Source organism: Salvia splendens, chromosome 8, assembly GCF_004379255.2.
Source record: "Salvia splendens isolate huo1 chromosome 8, SspV2, whole genome shotgun sequence".
NCBI classification, from domain to species: Eukaryota; Viridiplantae; Streptophyta; class Magnoliopsida; order Lamiales; family Lamiaceae; genus Salvia; species Salvia splendens.
In genome coordinates this window covers 26969884-26982027 of record NC_056039.1, presented here as the reverse complement: position 1 = coordinate 26982027, position 12144 = coordinate 26969884, and the positions used below count along the sequence as shown (strand labels likewise).

The window sequence follows — 12144 nt, the reverse complement described above, 5'->3', positions numbered from 1 at the left end:
TTTATTTATAGGCTCTCCACAACAACCTCCAGCTGTGATAACAACTTTGGCAGTGAATATTCGTCCTTGCTGGGATTGCGCGTCTCATCCGTCGATACGTGTCCTCCTTCTAGAATGTAGTGGTCCTTGATAACAGATTGAGGATCGTTTTACAACGCATCGGATATACGTGCCCTCTTTCTGTTTCGCAGTGGTCCCCCGGCTAACTGCTTGACCATCAACTTGATTAACCCATACTCTTTTTGGCCTTTTCTGCCTTCTGCGCCAGCTTGATCAGTTTGGCCATGCTGCTCTTGGTCAAGCGGCATTCCTGCACAATTAACACTCGCTTTCCGCGTGAAACTGATCAAGTAGCATACTTTTTACCCTTTAAACCGATGCATGAAATAGGCCTTATCAGGAGAATTCTCACTGTTTGGAAAAGCTTGTGTATGCTTCTAGATATGAGCAAAAATTGTCTAGATTAGCTCCTCGATAAGATTCAAAACTGTCTGAATTAGCTCATCGACAAGAGTAAAAACTGTCTAAGATGGCTCCTGGATACGAGCAAACACTGTCTAAGGTGGCTTCTGGATACGAGCTAAAACTATCTAAGATGGCTCCTAGATATGTAAAAACTATCTAAGATAGCTCCTAAATATGAGTAAAAACTATTTAGACAAGCTCCCGGACACGAGTTAAAACTGTCTAGACTGGCTCCTTGACACGAGTTAAAACTGCCAACAAAAAATTGAAGAGCTCCTTGACACGAGTTAAAACCGTCAACAAAAAATTGAAGAACTCCATGAAATGAGTATAAACTTTCAATGATGAATGAAGAGCTCCTTGATAAGAGCCTAAACCTTCAATGAAAAAAATTGAAGAACTCATTGAAACGTGTTTAAACTTTCAATGATGAATGAAGAGCTCGTTGAAACGAATCTAAACTTTCAATAACTCTATGATACGAGCATAAACCGTCAATGGAAATTGAAGAACTCTTAAATACGAGTATAAACTATTTATCAAATTAAAGCTCATACAAGTTAAGTATCGAAAAACTCGATACTCAACTTGAGGGGGAGTGTTGGAATAAGGAAATCAATTAATTGGAGAACAAGAAGGCAATAGATGAAGTTATGACAAGAATAATAAAGGAAATCAATTAAAGATTATGGAAAATCAAGTAAAGAAGATATTTATGGAATTAGAATATATTTTTTATGTATAGCTAGAATTAGAGCCTATAAAAGGTAGCGTAACCATTGAGAAAAAAATTAAAATTCAAGTCTAATACAATATAATCTATAAAGCTCTTAGTGTTTTTTATTTTCCGCATTTTACTTTTCAACAATAAGTTAGTACTATTTTAAAGGTAGCAAACATAATATTATGCACTAAAACCATAGAATGATCAATTTTGGACTTTAGTCTTAAATATACAATGACACATATTTAATAAATGCCCAAACCATCAGAAAAAATGATCAGTTTTATCCAAATCAACAATAATCCATGAAATAATCAAAACAATGGGTGGGAAGGTACGTTATAGCGTACCAATAGAATGATCAATTTTGGACTTTAGTCTTAAATATACAATGACACATATTTAATAAATGCCCAAACCATCAGAAAAAAAATGATCGTTTTATCTAAATCAACAATAATCCATGAAATAATCAAAACAATGGGTGGGAATGTACGTTATAGCGTACCAAAAGTGTCGAACCATCGAAATTATCAGTATAAGAAAATATCACACTATCGCATAAAAAAATTGACACCATTATCACATCAAAAGATATACATAAAAAAATGTTTTTCGATAGAATAAATGGGATATAACGGTACTGAAATCGCATCGAACCGGTGTATGTGTTGATCGATTTACCCACAAATTGGATCCTACAAAAGGAAAGGGAAAAAAATCCAGATCCCCAAAAAATCGAAATAGGAAAGAAGTCGGAAGGAGTGATGCAGTGATCTTCAACTATGGAGCAGCCGCCGTCGAAGAGCTGGAGCATCCACACGCGCCGCGAGATCACCGCCAACTACGAGATCCTGGAGCGCGTGGGCTCCGGCGCCTACTCCGACGTCTACAAGGCCCGGCGCCGATCCGACTCGGCTACCGTCGCCCTCAAGGAGGTCCACGACTACCAGTCCGCCTTCCGCGAGATCGAGGCTCTCCAGACGCTCCAGAACTGCCCTAATGTCGTCCTCCTCCACGAGTACTTCTGGAGCGACGACGAAGATGCCGTTCTCGTGCTCGAGTACCTTCCCACCGACCTCTCCGCCGTCGTCAAGGTCGCCAAGAAAGAATGGAATGGCGGGATCACTTCCGGCGAGCTCAAACGCTGGATGGTGCAGATTTTGCGCGGGGTCGACGCCTGCCACCGCAATTCGATTGCTCACAGGGATTTAAAGCCGTCGAATCTGCTCATTTCCGCTGACGGAACTCTCAAAATCGCCGATTTTGGTCAGGTATGGATAAGTTGATTGCATATATTAGGGCTTTTCCTCTGGGTGAGTGTTTGTTGATGTTACATTATAGCTGGTAATCTTTTGCTTGTGAAATTTGGAGAGTTGCGTTTTCTCGAACATAGTATTTCCCCTTTCTTGGCTTGGCTAGGCTAGTTTTTCCATGCTTATGTTCACATATTGTATTCGCGACTGCATTGAATCAAAGAAAATGTAGCATTCTGTAATGATGTCAATCATGATATTTGTGTGAGGAATGGGATATTTATAACTTCCTGGTTATGTTACTTCACAGTAGAACAAAATTCTAATTTTGGGTTATTTTAGAGAAAAGGTTCTGGCTTAGTACATTTTTTTTTGTATTCTATGAAAGGGAAACACTCCATTGTCATTTAAAATTTGAACATGCCAATAACATTGGAATTTTTCTCTTTAAACATGCCATTCTCATTAGCATCATCCGAATTAAGAATTTTTACATCTCTAACCTGTAAAGCCTTTACGAAATTAACTATTGTTAATATATTATATGTATTCTGTCCCACGTTGGAGATGTAACATAGCCTAGCTTAGTCTCTTGTACTATATATATGTGACCTATGTTTACTAATGAAATATACAACTACTTTCTCCACTATGTATCTATATTTTACTGTTCTAAATGGTATCAGAGCAGATTCGAATCCGTCACTAGGTTTAAAAAAATGAAAATTGGGGTTTCGAAATTTAGGTTTTTTCCCGCCTCCGTTGCCACTGCTGCTCTGTTCTGCCCCTGCTCCGCTACTCTGCTCTACTGCCTGCAACTGTTATCTGCTACTGCTGCTGCTCAATTCTGTCATTCTGTGTTATTTGCTACTACTGCTCAATTCTGCTCCGGCTCTACTGTCTGCAGCTGTTATCTGACAGCAATTGTTATCTGCCTGCTGTCCTTCTGCTACAGTCTCTTTTTATCATGTCTGATTTTATACCGCCTATCGAAACCACCATTAAGGCGCCAAGTTCTTCATCTACTACTGATGCTACCTCTGTAGCTGCGTTTGCTATGTCTCCTGGTAAGTCTTGGATGTTGGATTCAGGTGCCTCTACCCATATTACTGCTACAAAATCCCTTTTCTCATCTTTTTCTCCATCCTCTCTTCCATCTGTTCGTCTTGCTGATGGCAACTATTCTCCAGTAACTGGCACTGGTGTTGTCAAACCCAGTACTCATATCACTCTTGATAATGTTTTATTTGCCTCAAATTTTCCAGTCAGCTTAATATCTATTGGCCAGCTAACAAAAACTCAAAATTGTTCAAAATTGTTCTGTCACTTTTTATCCTTCATATTGTATCTTTCAGGAGAGACGAATAGGACGATTGGTAGAGGACATGAGCGTGACGGTCTGTACTACTTGGATCCCTATTTCACATGTCTCTCCTAGTGCTCTCTCTCTGCTGTTGTGTCTCCATATTAGTGGCATTGTCGTCTTGGCCATCCGTCTTCTTCCAGCCTTCGTAGTCTAGTTCCAGTTCCGTCTGCTGATTTTAATTGTGAGTCATGTGAGTTGGGCAAGCACCATCGCACTTCCTTTCCTTCTCGAGTCGAGACTCGTAGCTCTTCTGCTTTTGATCTAGTTCATTGTGATGTTTGGGGTCCTAGTAGGATTGAGTTCAGAGGGGGTTTCAAGTATTTTCTAATTCTTGTTGTTGATTATTCTCGTATGACATGGTTATATTTGCATAAACAAAGAAGTGAAGTCCCTACTGTTCTCAAATCCTTTTACCATGAAATAAAAACCCAATACTCTGTTGATTTGCGTATCATCCGTACTGATAATGCTCTTGAGTTCACACAACATTCTATCTCATCCTTTTGTGAATCTTATGGTATAATTCATCAAACCTCTTGCTCTCACACTTCTCAACAAAATGGGGTAGTTGAGCGCTAGCATTGTCATATTTTAGATGTTGCGCGTACTCTTATGTCTCACATGAATGTGCCTACGTATCTATGGTCTGATGTTCCTATTGCATGCTTTCTTATTAATAGGATGTCGTCTAGTGTGTTGCATGGGAATATTCCTTTTTCGTGTCTTCATCCTGATAAACGTCTATCATATTCCTCCTCGCATTTTTTGGTGTACTTGTTTTGTTCATGATCTTACTCCTGGGTTGGATAAGTTGTCCCCTCACTCCATTAAGTGTATTTTTCTTGGTTATTCTAGAACCAAAAAGGGATACTGATGTTTTGACCCTCTTACCAAACGTCTTTATATCTCTGCAGACGTCACCTTCTTTGAGTTTCAGCCTTATTTTACTCATTCTCAAACTAAACCAACCAGCCAGTTAGATCCTACTTCTTTGCCTACCCAAACTTTTGTATCTCCTATGCCTTCTGCTTCTCCTTTACAGGTCTATACACGAGTCATCGACCTACAACAACCTTTGAAGCCCCTAAAACAGAACCAAATACAGGCTCATGTCCACTGCTACAATCATCCTCTAGCTTCTGAAGATGCAGTTCCTCTTGATGAGTTACCCATAGTCATTCGCAAAGGTAAACGTACTTGTACCATCAAACACCAAACACCTTGTGTCTAATCATGTTTCCTTTACTTTCGTGCCTTTGCTCTTTGTCTTTTATGTACAGTTATTCCAACTTACCAAGAGGCACTTAAACACCCTCAATGGCGAGCCGCTATGGATGAGGAGATGCGAGCTCTCTTGAGTCATGGTACTTGGATATTGGTACATGCCCCTAATTCGGTAGATATTGTATCTTGTCGTTTGGTGTTTACCATAAAATTTCTTGCTGATGTTAGTATTGATCGATACAAAGCTCGGCTTGTGGCGAAAGGATACACACAAACTTATGGTATTGACTACTTTGAGACGTTCTCGCCCACTGCTCGTATGAACTCAATCCGAATTCTGTTCTCTTTGGCTGTTAATCTTTCGTGACCAATGTACCAGCTTGATGTGAAGAATATTTTTTTGTATTGTAATTTGACTCCGACGGTCTTTATGGAGCAACCTCCGGGATATGTTGCTCAGGGGGAGGATGCTACTAAGGTTTGTTGTCTCAAAAAGGTAATTTATGGCCTTAAACCAAGTCCCAAGGCGTGGTTTGATAAGTTCAGTAGTGTTCTTGGAACTATTGGTTTTAAGCAATGCAAGTCTGATCATTCAGTCTTTGTGCGACATCAAGCATCGGGTATTGTCATTCTCATTGTGTATGTTGATGATATACTCATATCTGGAAGTGATGTTCGTGGAATTGAGATAACTAAGAAATATTTGCATCAACATTTTGTTATCAAGGATCCGGGGCGTCCTAAGTATTTCTTGGGAATTGAAATTGCACACAAAAATTCTGGAATGTCTCTATCTCACCAAAAATATGCTACAGATTTACTGAAAGAAACTAGACTACTTGGAACAAAGCCTGTTGATACTCCTATGGAGGTTGATCCAAGTGTTTGGGATGATAGTGGAGAATTCTTGGAGGATAAAACTAAGTATAGACGTCTAGTTGGAAAACTTATCTACTTGACAGTAACAAAGGCATGATATTTCCTTTGCTGTTGGTTTAGTCGGTCGTTTTTTTGATAAGATGATACGATCCCACATCGGTTTCACACAAAAGTGTGGAATAGCATATAATAGGGAGTCAACCCTTTACCTTTGACCATGGTTTTGGGTTAAGTTAGGGCTTCCAATCTTATATACTTATCAATTTGGTGCGGTGAACGTGGATCCGGATGTAATACGGAAAAGGGGCTACCTTAGGTGTGACCAAAGGGGTGCTACCGAAAAATGTGGGCCCGAAGGAAAAGGGCAGAGGGGATGGTGTGCCCGTGGCTTTGGGTTTGCCACCCGGCGTGTGCCGTCCGTGGACGTCCGGTTTAAAAGAGGGATGGATTGATACGATCCCACATCGGTTTCACACGAAAGTGTGGAATAGCATATAATAGGGAGTCAACCCTTTACCTTTGACCATGGTTTTGGGTTAAGTTAGGGCTTCCTATCCGGGCGTGGCTGGGGGCGGTCCTGATGCAGAACCGACAGCCGGTGGCGTACTTTAGCAAAAGCTTGGCCACACGATGGCTAGCAAAATCAGCCTATGAGAAGGAACTGATGGCCTTGGTCTTGGCCATTCAGCACTGGCGCCCGTACCTCCTGGGGCGTCGATTCGTGACCAGCGGAGTTTAAAACAGCTGCTCGCTCAACCTCTCTCCACGCCGGCACAACAGAATTGGGCGGCCAAGTTGCTTGGCTATGAATTCTCGATAGTATACTAGGACGGGAAGCTCAATCGCGCAGCCGACGCATTATCACAATGGGATGAGGACTCCGTCGAACTCGCCACAATATCCCGCCCAACTTGGCCTGATTGGACCGAGATTCAGGCCTCCATCGGAGCTGACGCAACACTCGCAAAAATAAAATCGGATTTGGAGTTGGATAAACCGGCCCTGCTGCACTACGAGCTGATCCACGGCATGCTTTTTTATAAAGGGCGTATCGTGATACCCTCACTCGCCTTGGGTTCAAAGGCTCTTGGCCGAATGCCACAACACCCCAACGGGCGGCCACGCCGGGGCATATCGAACATACCGGCGACTCGCGACGAATGTGTATTGGCCCGGAATGATGAAGCATGTCACGAATTTCGTCGCCGCGTGCGCAACCTGCCAGAAGCATAAGGTGGATACCCAAGCGCCGGCCGGGTTGCTAGTGCCGTTACCCATTCCGGAGCGCGTTTGGGAAGATATCAGCATGGATTTCTTGTCAGGGTTACCTAAATCAGGTGGCATGGACTGCATTTTCGTGGTGGTTGACCGCTTATCAAAGTATGCCCATTTCTTGGCCCTTCGCCACCCGTTTTCGGCCAAGCAAGTGGCTGAATTGTTGTGCTTGGCCGAATTGTTTACCAAGGAAGTGGTGAGACTTCATGGGATTCCGCGATCAATTGTGTCAGATCGTGATCCGGTTTTCCTAACTTCGTTCTGGCATGAGCTATTCCGGGCGATGGGGACGAAATTAAGGATGAGTTCGGCGTACCACCCGAGACAGACGGCCAGACAGAGGTTTTGAATCGCTGCTTACAAACATACTTACGTTGCTTCTCTTCCGACCGACCCAAACATTGGAATAAGTGGTTGGCATGGGCTGAATATTGTTACAACACTAGTGCCCACTCAGCGTCCGGCACCACTCCCTTCGAGGTTGTGTATGATCGCCCGCCTCCTACCATACATAATTATTTACCCGGGGAAATTCGCGCGCAAGCTGTGGTGGATTCGCTGAGATCGAGGGACGAGGCATTGCTCCATTTGCGCCACCAATTGCTTCGCGCGCAGCAGAGGATGGCGGCTTCGACAAACAAACACCGCAGGGATGTGGAGTTCGAGGTCGGCGAGCTGGTGTATTTGAAGTTCAGGCCCTACCGTCAGTCAACACTGTTTACATCGGCGAACAGGAAGCTCGCGCCAAGATATTTCGGCCCCTTTCGGGTGGAAGCGCGAATTGGCAAGACGGCCTACCGTTTGCAATTACCCAGCGGTTCCCGTATCCACCCAGTGTTTCATGTATCTTTACTAAAGAAGGCGATTGGCGAGGTAGTACCGGAGCAAGAATTGCCGGAGGTTTTGTTTGATGCGGACCCTCCGTTCTTGCCAGAGAGCGTTCTGGAACGCCGGCAGATTACCCGCGACGGGGGGCTAGTCGACCAGGTTTTGCTCAAATGGGAGGGACAAGCAGTGGACGAGGCAACATGGATGGACGTATCATATGTACGTGGCCAATTTCCTTACTTCCGCCTTAAGGACAAGGCTGTTTTGGCGGGCGGGGCAGTTGATACGAAATGGCAGGTCTACAGGAGAGGAGATCGGGAGGTCGTTTGGCCATCAAATCCGGATGAATAGCGAGAAAGATTTGGAAGTAGGGCTAGGCCCAAATATCTCGGCAGCTTTTGTTATGAAGATTCGTTTCATTGTTTATTTCAATTTACACATAGTCTATAAATAGGAGCTCTCGTAGAGATATAGAATCATCTTGGAGAGATCAGGTTTAGGACGATTTCATATCGTAGGCCTCCTTCGTGAGGATTTGTTTTATCTATGTTCTCCCCATTCCAGTTATAAATAAAGCCGAGAGTTTTCCTCCCCAAAGATTATTGTGATCTTTTGTGATTTCATTGTGGCAATTTATCAAACTAGTGTGTGAGTGTGCGGTGAGTCATTTCGTCGAGCATAACTTGTGCTCGCATCTGATCGGCAGTCTTAGCTCTTAACATAAGCCTAAGCAAGTTCACTGGGATGCTGCTATTCGAATTCTTCAATATATCAAGAAATCTCATGGCAACGGATTGTTATTTAAAAAGAATGGTCATCTAAAAATTGAAGGATATTCTAATGCTGATTATGCTGGTTTTAAGTCTGATAGAAAATCTACTTCTGGATATTGCACCTACTTGGGTGGAAACCTGGTAACTTGGCGAAGTAAGAAACAACATACTGTTGCGAGATCGTCTGCCGAGGCCGAGTATAGAGCTATGGCTCATACTGCTAATACTGAGATGATTGGAGTCAAGAATCTACTTGGAGAATTGGGGTTCACTTTCAATGAACCTTTACCGATGCATTGTGATAACCAAGTTGCAATCTATATTGCGAACAATCCGGTTTTTCATGAGAGGACTAAACATATTGAAGTTGATTGTCATTTCATTCGAGAGTGTGTTTTGAATCAGAAATTACTACTCCTTTCACTTCATCGTATAACCAGATTGCTGATATACATTGCCTGTGAAGCGTTTCTCAGAACTTTGTACCAAGCTGGACATGATCAATATGTATGATCCAACTCGAGGGGGAGTGTTAATATATTATATGTATTCTGTCCCACATCGGAGAGGTAACATAGCCTAGTTTAGTCTCTTGTACTATATATATGTGGCATATGTTTACTAATGAAATATACAACTACTTTCTCCACTATGTCTCTATATTTTACTGTTCTACAGCTATCCTGTGGGTCTCTACTAATCCTCATTTCCTTGATCTCCCCCTCCCCACATGATATCGAACAATTAATTTGGTTATCTTTATTGTAATCCCTTTGGACCTCTATTTAGTGCCTGTGATTATCGTGCTCTTCATTAGCCCCTCATTACTATGAGTTGGATATTATAAAAGTACTCCCTCTGTCCTGCTATAAGGAGATGAAGTATTTCTTTTGGGCACGGGATTTAGGAAAAAAATAATGTTTAGAGAGTTAAGTGGGGAGATAATAAAGTAGGAAGAGAATAAAGTCGAGGAGTGAAGATGGAATGAAGTAGAGGACAGAATAAAGGAAGTGAGAGTTAATTGTGTTATATTTTGCCAAAAAGGAAATGACTCACTTTAGGTGGGATGTCCCAAAAAAGAATATGAGTCGCTTATGGTGAGACGGATGGAGTACCTTATATTTTGTCATATGCATCTGAATATTCCCTTAAACCTATTTGGACCCACTGAACATGCAGCTATTAGTCTTTAATTGTTCTTCCATGTTTTGTATTTTAGTAAATCAATGATGCACTTAATATCTCAAGCATTAATAAAAATTTCTGGGAACTTTAATGTTACTTTAACTATATAGTAGATACACAAAAAGAAATCTATCATGTGAGTAAACTATAAGAATCATGGGGAAGAAATTAGATTACACAGACAGTGATGCAGACATCGTAACCTGATCTATGACAACACTTCACCCGAATTGTTGGAATCGTCCTATCTTTAAATTCTTTTGGCATTTTGATCTGATTTTTGTTTCTACAAGAGTACAAGTTACTTTTTTAATTTCAAAACAAGTTGATGGGGCTGAGCTACGTAGAAGAAGCCTCAGGTTTTCTAATTTTTTTTATTGTAGGGTTTTAGCATCAGAAGGGCAATTTGCAACCTTCTGAGGTAGGATCAGCAATGTTTTGTGAAGCCTGAGTACTCATAGTCATTATTCTGCGTATAGTTCTTTAATGGAGTATTAATTATCGTTCTTGACCATTGCCTTGCTACCCCTTGATTCTACTGACGGTATGGGGACTTTTTAGAGATGTGTCCTTATCTACATTATAAATTTGTAAGGTATTAAAACTATTGCAACTTGACTAATTAAGGAGTATTTGCTAATTAAAAGTTAGATAGATGAGAACTGCCATTTGGTTCTTTATCAATGTTGTTGATTTTTCAAGTAGCTACGATATGTGCTGCATTAAACAAAATAGTAGTATGTCCTGAATTATATTGATGTATATGTTGTCAAGAAGTTAGCTCAACTGCAGGCGCCATCTGGCCTCTTGAAATTTATAGTTTTATCAGTTTAAGAGATAAGTGTCATAGTACAGTTACTTTTTTCATGGTTAATCTTTATTACCTGGCATATCAATGTTTACACAGGCATTGAAGTTTCATTTGTTTCCCTGGTCAGGCTAGGATACTCCTTGCTCCTGGATTTCTTGATGAGGGCACTTATAATCAGTCCAGCGAGCAGCCTTCGTTAAATCAAGCAGCATTTCCTCAATCATCCGAAACTGTTCCTCCCAGACTAGATGGCCACTTCCCTCAAGAGCATGTGGAAAAGATAAGTGGAAAGGGGGCTTCAGAGCCAGATGACCTTAGAATGGGTGAGTTTCACAATGATGGTGATGAAGAAAGTGTAACTCATGATGGAGCTGCTTCTTGTCTTGCTACATGCACGACAAGTGATCTTGAGGATCCCTTCCAGCAGTCTTATTCTTATGAAGCTGAGGAGGGTCAGGTTGATGGGAATGGTGCTCTTACCTCATGTGTTGGAACCCGGTGGTTTAGAGCCCCTGAGCTACTTTATGGTTCCACAAATTATGGGCTGGAGATTGATCTGTGGTCACTCGGTTGTATATTCGGTGAGCTCCTGAGTCTTGAACCATTATTCCCGGGCGCGTCGGATATTGATCAGCTGGGTAAAATCTTTAGCGTTTTGGGTAACTTGACCGAGGAGATCTGGCCTGGTTGTGTGCATCTTCCAGACTACAATATAATCTCATTCGGTAAAGTTGAAAAACCTAGTGGTATAGAAGCGTGCCTTGTTAATCGGTCTCCTGATGAGATTCTTCTTGTGAGAAAACTATTGTGCTATGACCCAGCTAGCAGAGCTACCGCGATGGAATTGCTTCATGATAAGTATTTGAATGAAGAACCCTTACCAGTTCCTATCTCTGAGTTGAGGGTTCCCTCCAAACATGGGAGTCCTGATGAGGATTCCTCTGTTAACTGGAACAATTATGAAGGTCTTGAACTGGATTCGGATTTTGAAGATTTTGGGCCATCACTGGTCACTAGCACGGATAACGGCTTCTCAATTCGCTTCTGTTAATAAGCAAAGATGAGCCAATAAGTATTATGTTTGTGGATGATCAGAGAAATTGCTGGAGAAACTGTGCAACTCTACCAATAAATCACTTTGTTGTGAGTTGAGGGATATAGAGGCTATAGCTACTTTTTATGTACCCAGATTATGAAAGAAGTTGGTTATGCTTTTATCCATCAACACCCCAAAAGCGAGCACTGTGTCTGTGTCTGTGTCTGTATGAAAGACTTCAGGCAATGATAAGTATACCTTATAACTTGTGTACAACACCAATTGGCCTTGTTTTCTCAGTTGATGGCGACAACAGCAGTGA

General features: G+C 41.8%; 1 protein-coding gene across 2 annotated transcripts; it reads left to right on the top strand.

Annotated features, from left to right (window-relative positions):
* The first annotated feature begins 1761 nt into the window (after window positions 1–1761).
* On the top strand, window positions 1762–12098 carry LOC121744900 (cyclin-dependent kinase F-1-like). Of its 2 annotated transcripts, XM_042138593.1 has the most exons (4): window positions 1762–2463; window positions 4854–4998; window positions 5092–5189; window positions 10914–12098. In XM_042138593.1, the coding sequence occupies exons 1-4, from the start codon at window positions 1975–1977 to the stop codon at window positions 11835–11837; spliced, it is 1656 nt and encodes a 551-aa protein (XP_041994527.1). In that variant the 5' UTR covers window positions 1762–1974; the 3' UTR covers window positions 11838–12098. The 2 variants fall into 2 exon arrangements, with proteins under 2 accessions (XP_041994527.1, XP_041994528.1); XM_042138594.1 differs by lacking the exons at window positions 4854–4998; window positions 5092–5189 and having other exon boundaries at window positions 1767–2463.
* The last annotated feature ends 46 nt before the right edge of the window (window positions 12099–12144 follow it).

What these genes read in the sequence shown, in the direction of transcription:
- LOC121744900 (XM_042138593.1), top strand. Translation starts at nt 1,975, where the DNA reads ATGGAGCAGCCGCCGTCGAAGAGCTGGAGCATCCACACGCGCCGCGAG. An exon ending in AAATCGCCGATTTTGGTCAG is followed by an intron (nt 2,464 to 4,853) that starts GTATGGATAAGT and finishes TCTCCTTTACAG; the next exon opens with GTCTATACACGAGTCATCGA. An exon ending in ACCCATAGTCATTCGCAAAG is followed by an intron (nt 4,999 to 5,091) that starts GTAAACGTACTT and finishes TTTTATGTACAG; the next exon opens with TTATTCCAACTTACCAAGAG.